This window comes from Phoxinus phoxinus (genome assembly GCF_949152265.1).
Source record: "Phoxinus phoxinus genome assembly, chromosome: 12".
NCBI lineage: Eukaryota > Metazoa > Chordata > Actinopteri > Cypriniformes > Leuciscidae > Phoxinus > Phoxinus phoxinus.
Window position 1 is genome coordinate 34,663,719 of NC_136887.1, and position 15,863 is coordinate 34,679,581.

At 36.2% G+C, this 15,863-nt stretch overlaps 1 protein-coding gene across 1 annotated transcript in view; it reads right to left on the minus strand.

Annotated features, from left to right (window-relative positions):
- The window catches only part of snx25 (sorting nexin 25), an 83,659-nt gene that overhangs the window by 36,311 nt on the left and 31,485 nt on the right, over positions 1-15,863 (minus strand). The window contains 2 exon segments of the mRNA XM_079629892.1: positions 7,567-7,637; positions 14,507-14,693. Coding sequence (XP_079486018.1) covers positions 7,567-7,637; positions 14,507-14,693 — 258 coding nt within the window.

Consider the following 15,863-nt stretch of genomic DNA (forward strand, 5'->3'; position numbering starts at 1 on the left):
AATTACTGTACACAGCACATCAGGACTGCACCATCTCATTTTAAAAGTGGAAAGATAATTCGTGGCAATGGCATTATAAAACCTGAAATCAGTCAGCATACTTGCTTTGAGTAAGGACCTTGCTTTAGTTTACTTTTCTCAAAAACTCTTTTTCTGCACATACTTGAAACCAAAAATTCTCATTGAACTTGTCACACATTTCTTGAACCGACACAAGAAACGGTTTAAAGCTAGGGTTGGTAATCCTGCTCAGAAACATTTTTTTTAATACTGGGTGAAATGGTCCTTCCATTCTGATAGTAGTCAATACATTATGTGTTCAGAAAAAGGAATGAAACAAATCTGACCTCTGTAGCAGCTGTAGGACAGTAAAAACTCTGACCAATCACTGCCATTCGGTGCGAATGTAAAGAACCAATCAGATGCCTTCATGTCTCGTGCCCGAGCACCACTGCGTGCACAGCAGTGATGCGCGGGTCAATGTATAAACAACCCGCACCCGACCGACGTTTTCAACTAACCCGCCCGCAACTCGGACCGCAAAAAAAAAGAATGAAAATATTGTACCCGACCCGCGTTTTTTAAAGTAGCAAATGCTCATCGCGTCATTGGGCCGTAGACGGAGGAACTAGGGGTGCGCATTTTTCAGAATGCTGTATGATATCGCCTAGTGTTTTGTAATAAAGGCTTGATTTATTCATTTATTTCGTTTCATTTTCTTAACAATTAAGATGCTGCATGTTCAGTTCAGTTCAGTTCAATTTTATTTATATAGCACATTTAAAAACAATCGTAATTGACCATGTGTTTATCCAGTCTAATGGACGTGTGCGTCTCTCCCCGGACTTTCCCAACAAAAATCCCGCCCCCTCTCAGCAAATAGGCTACATAAATCTGACATTACTGAGCTATATGCTTTTAAAAGTAGCCTATTAAAATGGCACAATGGCATTGCTCAGTTCAACGCGTTGTGAAATCGGGCATTTTGTCCCGCGTCAGCTTTTATTCAAAAGTTAATAACGCGCTCAACATTCAAAAGGTAAATAAGGATTTCCCACTTTCATCTGCAGACTGAGCTCGTGCGTCATCCTCGCGCATTCAGACAATAAAGTGTAGACCTGTGTATTTCATAGAACATTGTGTCTACTATATAAATTACAAAGGTAAACGACCCGACCGACCGCGACCCGAATATCATTAAAAATATTTTTGGATGACTCGTAACCGCGGGCGCAGGCACCCGCTAATTTTGGATCAACCCGCGCATCACTGGTAGGTACATGCGGCTGACTCCAAATGTGGATGCGCGTTCATGTTTGTGGGGGGGCGTAGCTTTGGATGGAGCACTGACAGGAGGGGGCGGAGCTTAGAAGAGGTGCCACTTTCAAATCTGGCTAGCTCTCCAACATTACCTACTCTAGCTTTAAGCCTACAACAATACATAAAAGCATGAAAGACTCTTGAAGACAAAAAGGACAACCAAGAGTTAAACAAAAGAATTGACCACAACGGCTCCATGCAGAATTCTCCATTGCAAATCTAGTATTGCCGTCTTTTTTAACAATTGTGGTTTACATAACACTCTCCATTCAGGTTTTACATCATTGCATCATTGCATAGTTTAAAAACTGAACGCCATGGGGTGGAGAGAGAGAGAGAGAGAGAGAGAGAGAGAGGTATTACATTTCAAAACATCACATTATTACAAACAAAACAAAAAAAAAAGGAAAAAAAAAACTAAACGAAGAGATGCAACCGTACAGGAAAGTTATTCGGCTCTGATGACTGGAGCAGATTATGATGAAAAGCACCAGGACCGGTTTCATTTCCTTCTGCTTCATGTCGCTTACACACAGAGATCAAGCAAGTACATAAACAAGACACACACAAACATCGCTGGACGTGTTTAAACGGCTCGTTCTGCACCAGACCGATGCCTGAACACATCTAAAACTTGCTCAAACCTTACACTGAAAATCAACCAATCAACATGTAAAGCAGAAAATATTTATGTTTACATGCACTGGAAACTAGGAAGGAAACTTAAAAAAGAAGCAATCAATTACCAAATAATTTATTTAAAATAGGGATGCACGATATATCGGCCACCATATCGGTATCGGCTGATAGTATATGTTCATTTTTAATGTTATCGTTATCGGCACGATAAGAAAATTTGACTTAAAGCCGATATATAATGGATTATTTCCATCAGCTGAGACACTTCAGATGCACACTGTTCATCATTATGGTTTTGAATTAATTGAAATATGATTAGAATCACTTCAAAAGAGGAAAATACGGTTCTAATCATATCATATCGGCTACATAAAATTATCATGAGAACATTATAATTGTGTGTTTGGGACGTGGCTTTTAATGGTGAGACTTTAGTATTTTGTAATCAGGCTCTCAAAAATGTAAAAAAATTTGCATTTAGATTTATCGGCCAATATATCGGTTATCGGCTTACAAATTTAAAGAATTATCGGTTATCGATATCGGCCAAAAAATTTCACATCGTGCATCCCTAGTTTAAAACACTCCAACTTAATGTTTTTAAAAATAAATGAATGTTTAAACATTCAAAAACTAAAATTAAAAACTCTATTAATAATTATATATATACACTTATTGTTATTTTTATCTACATTTTTTCAAATTCATTTAAAATTAAACTCATTATCAAATCTAATTCTAACTCCTGTACACTTGATCCTATTCCAGCATACCAAGGAGAACTAAACCGTGGATCAATATCAGCGTGGCGTTTTCCAGACGCCGAGAGCTAGCGTTCGAGAGCTAGCGTCCGAGAGCTAGCGTCTGAGAGCTAGCGTCCGCGGCTAACTTCCACTTGACAGAGACGTCGCTCTTACGTGTGCTTTATTAGACAGGTGAGCAAATGTACATAAAACTAATCAATGTTATATAGCTCAACATGATGAAATGTTAGAATATGATCAGTATGTTATGCTAATGTTGATCTAGCTTACCGCTAGTCTCACACAGACACACTAACACACAGAATAACATTATAACTTTAACACACTCAGATGTAGTTTAGTGTGATAGTGTAGAGCGAGTGAACAGCGCTGCGTTACCTCACAAGCTTCATTCGTCTAATAAACTGTCCTGTGAGTATTAATACAGCACTTGCGGGTACGTTAGTTCGGTAGATTAATGTCCTCACTCCTTTATATCCGCGCGACTCGCGTGTGGCGCTGATATCTGTCTCTCATTAGCACTCGCGGCCGCTTCACACCACAGTCATGATAAAGACATCAATGTATTCACTCATCCATAAACATTATTAGATACGTCGGCATGACGACAAGTTCCATAATTCCGCTGGACATTTTATGCCTTTGTTATTGTAAGAGGTTAGCGCCTCCTAGTGGCAACAAAATTGTATCTTTAACTTCATATCTACCGGATAGACAGCAATTTGTTAGGATAGGTGAGAATCGATCCCGTACCGTCACTATTTCTCATGGTGTACCACAAGGCTCTGTACTTGGCCCTCTTTGATTTGCCACTAAGACAGATCATGGTCTCAACTTTCATAGTTACGCTGATGTAGGGCTGGGCGATAAAACGATAACGATAATTATCGCGATATAATTTTTCTCGATAAAACGATATCAAGAGTTCGATAAATGTTCGATAATGTTTTTGCGCCAAAAGCGGAACGAATCTCATTTGAACCGCGCGCCACACGGACCGTTTATCCGCTCGGCTCAAAGTCCAAACGGCAGCGCGAGCGCGAGCTCCCTCGAGCAGACGCGTTTACTCTGATCGGCCTCGGTCACTAGATCCAGTGAGAAGCGCTTGAATTCAGCGAGGAACACAAATGTCTCAGTGATTTAAACCAGTTTAAAGGCAGATGAAGCGGCGCTGACGAACAGGAGAAGCACTGTGCGCAACGATACAGTCAGAAGGCTTTTCCGTCGACACATTCCCATCATTTACCACGGATTTAACGTTACTGTAACGTTAACCTAGTAATATTAACTGCACCATGAAATGTGGGATATATATATAGAATTGTATAATATTATTAATGTAGACAATGTATTAAAGGACTAATGGAATATAATTAGTTTTTAATAATGTATTTAGGCTACTGGTTTTCATAAATAACCATTCTCACATAGAAACCATAAAGTTACAATATAAACCATAAAGTTACATTTTATCTGTGGTTATCATGATCTAAATGCATGATGCTGGATGACCAATGGTTCGTTTTAATAAAACTAAAGAATATTACATTTTACCAAATATAAATAATGTTGTTACTTTTTTTTTTTAACAGATTTTACTGTTTTTGTTAATGAACATAAATTGTATAAAGTAAATCTGCATCCTAACTCAAGCTAATACTACTGAAATAAAGATATGTATTTTGTTAAGGAAAAATGACAAATGTTTGAATGTTCTACCTCGGATTTGTGAATGTTCACCTGTTTGGCAAGTGTTTGTCATGATATGTTCTGACAATAAAGAGTAGTTTAAAAACACAACGCTCTGGTTTCTACAGCTTTCACTTAGGAGTACAAATCTGTCTTTAAACTTGAAATAAATAAAGATTTGACATTTATCGATAATTATCGATATCGACTGATATATAAAAAAATATCGTGATATTTTTTTTTGGCCATATCGCCCAGCCCTACGCTGATGATATTTATTTCACGGTTAAACCCAACTCAGTTTGTCCACCCGTTTGTGTTATCTCTTGCCTTCAGGAACTTAAAACATGGATGTCTGATGACTTCTTACAGATTAATGCTAGGAAAACTGAAATCCTGTTGATTGGCCCTAAATCACAGAGATTACCACGGCATGCATGACATTTTTATTGAAATTGATGGTGTCCAGATTAGGCCTTAAAAACTGCGCGGAATCTGGGAGTTTAATTATTTTCTCTGTCTTCCACTTTTTCATTTTTTATATGTTAAATTTTTACTTTATCGAAATGTATGTTTTCTTTGATTCTATAACCTCTCATGTCAATTATTTGTAGTTATTGTTTGTCTCCTGTTTTCTGCTTGTTTGGATTGTTATAATAAGCAGATTGCTTGTCTCTTTGTCGGTCAACTGATTGTATTATTTTGTGAAGCGACCTTGGGTTCTTGAAAGTCGCTATAAAAAATAAAAATTGTATTATTATTTTTTATTATTATTAAATTAAAATGGCAAACAAGACACTAGAAGAATGAAAAAAAACTAAAAGTTAATACATTTTAATTTAATGTGTATGCTTTTTTAATTGTTATGAATAATAAAAAAATAAAAAAATAATGAATGAAAATTACACAAATCAGTATTTCAAAATATTATTTTAGTTGTAAAACTTGCAAACCCCATTTGCTTTAAGACATTTAAAAAATCATAATAAATAAAAATAAATAAATAAAATCACTAGAGATTCATTACTTGAGATGCAACTAACGCACTTTCCACTGCTTTTAATACAAATAATATATTAGTCACAGTTACTTTGCAGTTTTACAATAACTAATACAGTATTAACAAGAATGTATAATACAAGTGTGCCACAAAACTACCCAGTACAAACATGCAGCGTATTAGTTCTTTACAGTGTAGACATAAGCTGTTGACTCGCCGTGTCGTTCTGTGACGTGTGTGTGTGTGTGTGTGTGTGTGTGTGTGTGTGTGTGTGTGTGTGTGTGTGTGTGTGTGTGTGTGTGTGTGTGTGTGTGTGTGTGTGTGATATTACCTCTGAGAATTAACATCCTGGTGGTTTAAAGGCCGTTTTCTATAAACAGCATAAAAGTGGGTGTTTCTTTAAGCAATAATATGACACAAATCTCATATTAGATATGATATTAGAAATATGTCAACATATTCAATATTTCAATATTTTTGTGTATATATATATATATATATATATATATATATATATATATATATATATATGTATATGTGTATATGTATTTGATATATTATATTATTCATTTAAAAAAGTAAACAATATTTACTAGCTAATATTTAGCTAACTTTGTGTGGAACAAAGAAAAAATAAAAATATATAATAAAACAATTATATAAAAAATGTATTAATAAAAAATAAAAATAAAATAATAAGAATACACCTTTTACCCGAATGAAGAAATTGAAGATTGCATAAAATTGTAAGAGAAAAAATATTAAAAAATAAAAATTTTAAATAAAATAAAAGAATAAAAAAATATTTTCCTAAGCAAGCACTTATTGAATATTCCAAAATATTGTAAAAAATAATTTGAAAAACGGGAAAAAAGCGAAACTAACAAAATAAAAAAAATTAAAAATAAAAATAAACAAACAAATAAAACCTGTTCCTGAGGAAACACGAATAAAAGAAAAGAAAAAAAGAAAAGAAAAAGTGAAAGAATATTTTTTTTTAATTTAAACAATTAATAAATAAAACCGTTTCCTTAGTAATAAACCCAATGAAACATTCCATAAAATGAAAAAAGAAAAATATTTTTTTTTAAAGAAAATAAAAGGAAAAATAAATTATATAAGATAATTAATAAAACAATCAGTCAATCAAAATGATGGGAAATATAAGTTTCAAATAAATCGCTACAAATAAACATTAAGTGGCAAATGAGCTCACACCTAAAGAGACTAATTCTGCAATCCGGCTGCCCTTTTTTTCCATTAAAAATATATTTAAAAAAGTAAATATTGAATTTGATCTCCTGAGATAGACAAACGTTCAGAAGGTTTATCCTCCGTTCACAGACGCTTTATTAGAAACAGACCCTTGCTTACATCGACTTATTTCACACTCTTCTGATACAAAGTTTGAGAATGAATCATTCAGGAGCATTTACCACAGCACATTTACAGATTCCTGAAGGTATCGTGTGTTTTACGGGTAAATGTCATCGCTGTCACCGGTTTCAGAGCAATTACCCGTCGGCCAATCACAGAGCTTCATAACAGCTCACGACGCACCAGAGCAAATACTCTGGGTTATTGCCTTTAGTCAAGGCAGGGTCTAAATCAAAGATGTAATAAAGGCAGATTTTATTCTCTTAGACGCTCTCATGTCCATTAGACTCCATCATTAAAGCAAATTAGAGAACGGGGCGAACCCTTTAAAGTTCATCATTAGATTCAAATGTAGAAAGACGAGATATGTGACCCTGGACCACAAAACCAGTCTTTTTTTTTTTTAAATTTAGATTATACTATTGAACAACTATTGAAAATCTGGAATCTGAGGAGCAAAAAAATGTAAATATTGAGAAAATCTCCTTAAAAGTTGTGCATTTATGTTCACGATTGTGCTGCATTCACTCACAAAAATACATGTTTTATATATTTACGGTAGGACATTTACTAAATATCTTCATGGAACATGATCTTAATATCCTCATGATTTTTGGCATAAAAGAAAAATTTATAATTTTGACCCATACAATGTATAGTTGCTATTGCCACAGATATACCCGTGCGACTCCAGACTGGGTTTGTGCTCCAGGGTCACATGTGAATCCCTAAATAAGGAGTGATGTGATTGGCCGGTGTGTTTGAAGGTCATCTTACCTTTCTGTCTCTTCAGTTGTGGGATACTGCTGATTGTGGTCGCCTGAATGATCTCCACAACTATCTGATACCTGCAGCGACACACAAGCAGAGCAAAGTGTGTGTAATGTTGCTGTGTGATCATGTAAAGCTCCAGTTCTTCTCTATATCAGTGTCAGTGTTTCTGAACTCCTGAAACGCCTCCATTGTAGTCTTGAGTTTCTTCCGGGAACGAACACGTCACAATATTCCTCATTATAATAATTAATGCGCAGAATAAAGGGGCGGGGCCTGGTTGAGTTAGTTAGTAGTGTGTTAAACTGGCGGTTATGGGAAGGGGCGGGACATTTCCCAAACACACTCGAAGCGCTCGACCAATCACAACACACTGATCCAGCCGACCAATCAGAGCACAGTGTGCTTTTCAGAAGGAGGGGCTTCATAGAGACAGGAAGTGAACAGAGCGTTACTGATCAATAGTACTTACAGTAAGTATTGACTAAGTAATGAGCAATAGTGATGCTTGACTGGTCAAACTGGTGAACTAAAACTGGAATTTGACGGTTTGACCTTCACATGATGGCCGCCATAAAACAACACTTATTATACTTATTATACAAACAATTATACAAGATGATTATAGAGCTGGTAAGTCCCGCCCCCTCCGCTAACCCCGCTGGACCTCAAAGTTGAAAAACCGTCAATGCAAGTGAATGGGAAAAAATAATTATTTTCTGGTCCCGTTTGAATTGTGCCATGAATTTGAACATATGTTGTCAGTGAATTTTTTATATAATCTTTCGTGTGAAGAATGCTACAATTTAGCGGGTAGAAGTTTGATACGGGTAGACTTTGTGTGAGAGCACTTTGTGGACTACAACTCTTCGCTGCTGTCGACGCGTTTGAAACGTCAACACCACTAGCTCACGGCTCTAGCTCACGGATCCCGCTAGACATGGCTGTGTCTTTGGTGCACTTCACCGCCTTCTTTCAGGGAGAGGACAACATCGTTGAGGTTGGCGAAAACCACGGGTAAGTCAACTTTATGGGGTGACGTCACATAGGCGACATGTAGTCTTTCTCGTTATGTCTTTTCCACAACTGCTAGCCGACGAATCATACCATATACTGTCAAACTTGTAACATGAAAGATTATATAAAAAATTCACAGACAACATATGTTCACATTCATGGCACAATTCAAACGGGACCAGAAAATAATTATTTTCTCCCATTCACTTGCATTGACGGTTTTTCAACTTTGAGGTCCAGCGGGGTTTTACGGAGGGGGCGGGACTTACCAGCTCTATATTCAGGCATATTTAGAATTTTATGAAATTACATGTATATAATCAGTTTTGTTATTGATACTAAAACTAATAAATGTTGTATTTGGTCATTGAAAATAAGCTGAAATAAAATATATAAATATACATACTAAAATTACTAAAACTTAAAGCTATAAAGAAATAACAAAAGCACATAAAAAAAAATGACTAAAACAAACTAAAATCAAAGTGAAATATAAACATAAAATATTAACAAATAATATTACGTCAGAATGGAGGCTCACTATTGGCCGACGCTGGTCATGTGTGTGTGATGCTGGCCAATAGGGAGCCTCCGTTCTGACGTACACCCCAGAAGCGCTGCGCTGTTACACAACGTGAACTCACTCTGAGACTCACACAGAAGTACATCAAGAGTTCAATAAAGTCCTTATTTATTTGACTATTTTAACGATGTCTTTACTAACTTTCTGGGCCGGCAAGTTTCAATTACAACAGAAGCCTCTGGAGGAGTGAGACCATTCTCAGATTTAATCACTAATATCTTCATTTGTGTTCAGAAGATGAAGGAAAGTCTGACGGGGAACTACATGAGGAAGAGTCATTACTGACAGAGTTTACATCTTTGGCTGAACTAACCCTTTAAGAAAGCTTGAATGTAACTCGACTTGCTAAACAACATGAAACGAAACCGCGTCACCCGGCAACAACAACCTCATTACCTGACCTCACGTTTACTTCCTGCGGTGAGATGAGATGCTCGAATTATAGATGCAGAACAAACACATCTCTCTGCCTTTCAGCTTCCACACACAGACGGTTTAACCCTGTGCGCTCGTCTAAAAGAGCAGCTTTACAGAAACACCCGGCTGATAAGATGCTCAGTTTTAGACCTCGTGTCCTACATGTCAACGCAACTCAAAATAAAAACCCAAGATTCATTTAATTTAAACAAAGGTCTAAGATCAACTGTTGAGTCGACAGACTAACAGCTTCAGATATTATGTTTTAATAATAATAGGAGTTATTCATAAACATTCTCACAAGCAGATTAAGATATTAGGAGTCATTCTCCAAAACAAGTTTCTCATTTAAATAATTAATATGCAGAATAAAGGGGCGTGGCCTGGTTGAGTTGGTTAGTAGTGTTGAAACTGGCGGTTATCGAATCTTATTATAAAAACAATTATGCAAGATGATTATATTCATGCATATTTAGATTTTTGTGAATTACATGCATTTATTCAGTGTTGTTATTGATACTAAAATGAATAAAATAGTTCAAGTTAATTCATCTTCATCTATATAGCGCTTTTAACAATGTAGATTGTTTCAAAGCGGCTTTACAGAGATAAACGGATAATTTAAGGTAACAGAGATTGTTAAAGTAATAGAGATTGAGTTGTTTATGGTCATTGATATATGACTGAAATAAAATAATTAAAAAATTTAAGATGAAAAACTTGACAACTAATTGATATAAAGAAGTTTGTTTACATACTAAAATGACTTTTTATGGAAAATAACAAAAGCACACTGACTAATGACTAACAAAATGACTAAAACAAACTTAAATTAAAGTGAAAACTGAACTGATTATTCAAAATATTAACAAATACTATAATATTATATCTATAATGCTGAACTAGCACTGCATTTATCAGCTCCTAATCTAGTTATAAACGGATGAACAAAACAGTCTTTTGTGTCCCTCATTAATATAATGACTTTGACAAGTGAAGTATCGTCAACCCTGTTATTTCTGAAAGTATAGTTATATCCTAATACAGCACGAGCTAAACTTTAGTATGTTAAAATCATCAGCTGAGCTTGAGTTAAGACTTATAACAGTGAGGATTTGTGCAAACTTTAATTAATTCAACATTTACAGGAGAAACTGGAAAAATGAGAATATGGTGCAAAAGTTCATTTATTTCAGTAATTCAACTTAAAAAGTGAAACTAATATATTATATAGACTCATTACATGCAAAGTGAGATATTTCAAGCCTTTATTTGTTATCATTTTGATAAAATGAAAACCCCAAATTAAAAATTAGAATATTATGAAAAGGTTTTCATAAGCCATAATCATCAAAATTATAACAAATAAAGGCTTGAAATATCTCACTTTGCATGTAATGAGTCTATATAATATATTAGTTTCAGCTTTTAAGTTGAATTACTGAAATAAATGAACTTTTGCACCATATTCTAATTTTTCCAGTTTCTCCTCCAAGCCTCGCTAGGCTTCAGACTTCTTTGCAACGACTACTAAAAATCACCACAATCAAACCCTGACATGTTGAAACACGCATCCAGAAAACTAGGATCTCAAGGCTTTTATTTCCGTTCCCGCCTGTCGCTTCCCGATCCATCATCGTCCTCTACGGCTGCGGATCAATACGAGTTTCCCAGAGCCTTTAAATGTCACGGATAATTCATCCAGAGCGGAACAAACCTCAAGTGACAAACGTCTTCTCCAATACGACAACAGACGCCAGCGCCGGCTTCCAGTTCACCTACTTAAAGAGTGATTTGTCTGAGGTGAAGGTAACAGAAATTGCTTTCCAACAGGACTATTTTTATACTGAAGTAAATTGGTTTGGATGTGGCGAAATGGACAAAATCCAGACAGCTTTAGTGAGTCACCCGATAACTCTGACTGGAGCCATCAAAAAACACAATAATATTACAGATATCTTGCTTTTGTGCTCTACTAGAACAGGTTTTCCTGCTTGAATGTTGATTATTCTCCTCTTATACTACAGGGCCGTTGAATGCTTGAATCTGATTGGTTGGCGAACGTTCTACGATGTGCAATTATTTTCAGGGAACCGCACGGCTAAAGTAGTTCCGGCAGGTCTTGACCACATTACCGCTTCATATCACTGCGCGTAGTTCACTGTAATAACGGGAAATAGGATACAATTCATAACAAGAAAAATCATCTGCGATGTTCAATGTCTAACTTCACAATCAACGGAAACATGCAGTTTAATTTTTAGTGAATAAAGTATATATAATCAATAGTAAATTAAACTGAATATTTAAATAAATTGATAGTCCTGCTGCACGGGTTTTCGTAATTATTGCAGATAATATAACAAATAAATAATTATTGACAGGGGCGCAACAGGGGCGCAAAACGTAAGAAAATTTTGAGCTTTTTAATGTTAAATTCATCAATCTGCTGCACTTTGAGAGTTCAAAATTAAAAGCTCCAACCCATATTCAGTGTGCAAATTAAACAAAGAAAAATGCGAAACTCTTTTAGTTACAGTGTCTGTCTACATTACACTACTAGCCTACATAATAATAGTTATAATATTAATCCCATGATAGTAATAGCCATATATTGTAAAACAAATACACTGAAAAATAAAGGAAACTTTCATAATTAGTTTTGTACTAATTTCTATACTTTACATTAAAGATGTGATTGGGCCACCCCAGTGTCAATCAAGCCAATGGGCCGCTGATCTACGCGTTTCACGAAAAATGTCAGAAAAAAAAAGAACACTGACTTTTTTTTTGACCAATGGATTACACCGGCACTAACCCAGCATCGCCAATTAATACAAATAAAAAAAAACTAACGGGCCTCCGATGTACGAGTTTTATGGGCTATTAAGACAAAAAAAATATATATATATATATATATATATATTAGATGTATCGGCCCAAAAAGCACCGGGAATCCCCCGGTAGCCCCGATGGTCAGTAGGCTATGCGTGGACGTCACACTTTAAATCCTGTTGCCTTTCACCATCCACTCGTTTAGCTGCTGGCGCATCAATTGACATGCCATCTCCTTGTTCTCTCTTTCTTTTTCTATTTTTAGCCCCGACAGCTTTTTTACTTTATCCATCTTTATCGACGACAACTCTACTCTTGGGATCTATTATCCCCCCTCTTCTATGTCAAAAATCTATGATGGAATCTTATGAGGGCGCCTACTCTAGCCAGTTAGTCCTCTAGTAGAGGGTTATATAACATTGAGGAAATGCAGAAATTATTTAGAAACGCACAAAAGCAGCTCACATATAGAAAATACCCAAAAAATATATAATTTTTTTTTTTTTTACCATCGCTTTGGCGCCCCCCTGGTGCTGCGCCCCTATGCGCCCCATATAGCGCATACCCACTTTTTGCGCCACTGATTATTGATAGGCCTATACTTGTAAAAGGGCTTTGCGTTTCATTTATTAGTCTAGATCTACTGTCACTAATAGAAAAAAATAATGAACTAATTAATTAAAAGGAATTGAATTAATAAATAAATAAATAAATAATAATATTGACGAATATTGATAAATAAATAATAATATTGCATTGAATATGCTTCTCTCTCTCTCATAACTGCATTAATAACTGCATAAAGCTGGGTACACACTCACTGTAAGGCCGGTTATGAATGTAGTTTGATACGTATGACTGATCATGCACGTGTGTTCAGCGTTCAGTGTGTGTTCACAGCGGTGTTTAAAATCTGCTGCATTCAATGGGGGAAATAATGAATGCGATATTTCGTATTCAATAATCTCATTTGTAATCTTTCATAATCTCAGGTGTTCATTTAGTTTTTTGTATAGTATTAAAATTGTTTAATTTGAGTTTGAATATAATTTTCCTTCCATCCATAATAGAGCGACGGGATGGATATGAATTTCCCTATGAACAAGATCGAATAAACTGATTGTCATATGAAGAAATTACACTGGTTATGAGTACACATTATTTATTTTTAATTATAAATAGGTCACTGTGCCAGAAGCGATAATGGATAATTTACCTCAGATTTTGAAAGCATATAATATAGCGTTCAAACTGAATTCTATGCAAACATACAACTGTACTTCATAACAAAATTAGTCAATGAGTATATTTTGTTAATGTTTTGATTTTTAATAATGTTATTTCTTGATTTGATTATTACCCATTTCCAATGCGAGTGCGGGCCAGCAGTGCGCTTTCACAGAGAGACTCCGCCCACACGCTGTTCTGAATGGCTGTGATTTTTGATTGACGTGTGGCGTCTCACAGTCGCGTCGCGTCTAGTGTGGACAGACACACTTGCTGTCGCTGGAATTTTATCGCGTCGCGTGTAGTTAGGACACGGTGTTAGTCTCCTATCAGCGGCTCAAACCTCCGCTAACTCTACAATGACGTTTTGGAATTAGTCCTGCATACAAGAGCGTTTTAATGACAAAAACTTTACAAACGTCTTGAAATACATCATCTGAACAATATTTCGAGGTGTGGTAACTGTAGTATAAGCGGAATAATTGACTCCAGGCCGTCGTCTGTTGTCGTCAATTATTCCTTACATATTCTCCATTGTTGCGGCTCCTCTCTTCCCAGTCTGTCAGTAACGCTCTGTTTACTTCCTGTCTCTATGAAGCCCCTCCTTCTGAAAAGCACACTGTGCTCTGATTGGTCGACTGGATCAGTGTGTTGTGATTGGTCGAGCGCTTCGAGTGTGTTTGGGAAATGTCCCGCCTCTTCCCGTAACCGCCAGTTTAACACACTACTAACTAACTCAACCAGACCCCGCCCCTTTATTCTGCGTATTAATTATTATAATGAGGAATATTGTGCCGTGTTCGTTCCCGGGAGTATGCAGGACTTATGGAAAGCAATAACACAGTGAGAGCAGAGCTGGTCGGGTACCTGAGCTGTTTGAGGAACTGTATGTTGGCGCTGCTGCTGATGAGTTTGATGAACTCCTCGTAGGACGGCGCGTACGTGTACGCTTTCTTATGATGCTCGTTCACCTGCTCTCTGTGCTCTAACTGAGCGAGCAGCATGCGGTTGATGTAGTCCGGGTCGCTCAACACGTCCACCAGCGGCTTCAGCACTGCACACACAAACAGAGAGAGAGGAAGCATGAACAGTGTAGAGCCGGCAGCGCTTTTAGAGGGATAGTTCACCCAGAAATTAAAATTAGCCCATGATTTACTCACCCTGAAGTCATCCTAGTGTATATGACTTTTTTTTTTTCAGATGAATACAATCAGAGTTACACATGTGACCCTGGAGCACAAACCCAGTCTGGAGCCGCACGGGTATATCTGTGGCAATAGCAACTATACATTGTACGGGTCAAAATTATCCATTTTTCTTTTATGCCAAAAATCATGAGGATATTAAGATCATGTTCCATGAAGATATTTAGTAAATGTCCTACCGTAAATATATAAAACATGTATTTTTGTGAGTGAATGCAGCACAATCGTGAACATAAATGCACAACTTTAAAGGAGATTTTCTCAATGTTTACATTTTTTTGCTCCTCAGATTCCAGATTTTCAATAGTTGTGTCTCAACCAAATATTGTCCTATCCTAACAAACCACACATCACTGGAGAGATTATTTACTCAGCTTTCAGATGATGTATACATCTCAATTAAAAAAAATTGACCCGTGTGACTGTTTTTGTGGTCCAGGGTCACATATTACAAAAATGTCCTTGCTCTTCCAAGCTTTATCATGGGAGTGAATGGGTTTTTGTTTTTGGAAGTCCATTAAAGTGCATATATCCATCATAAAAGTGCATCTATCCATCATAAAAGTGCATCTGTCCATCATAAAAGTGCATCTATCCATCATAAAAGTGCATCTATCCATCATAAAAGTGCATCTATCAATCATAAAATTGCATCTATCCATCATAAAAGTGCATGTCCATCATAAAAGTGCATCTATCCATCATAAAAGTGCATATGTCCATTATAAAAGTGCATCTGTCCATCATAATAGTGCATCTGTCCATCATAATAGTGCATCTATCCATCATAAAAGTGCATCTATCCATCATAAAAGTGCATCTATCCATCATAAAAGTGCATCTGTCCATCATAAAAGTGCATCTGTCCATCATAAAAGTGCATCTGTCCATCATAAAAGTGCATCTGTCCATCATAAAAGTGCATCTATCCATCATAAAAGTGCATCTATCCATCATAAAAGTGCATCTGTCCATCATAAAAGTGCATCTGTCCATCATAAAAGTGCATCTGTCCATCA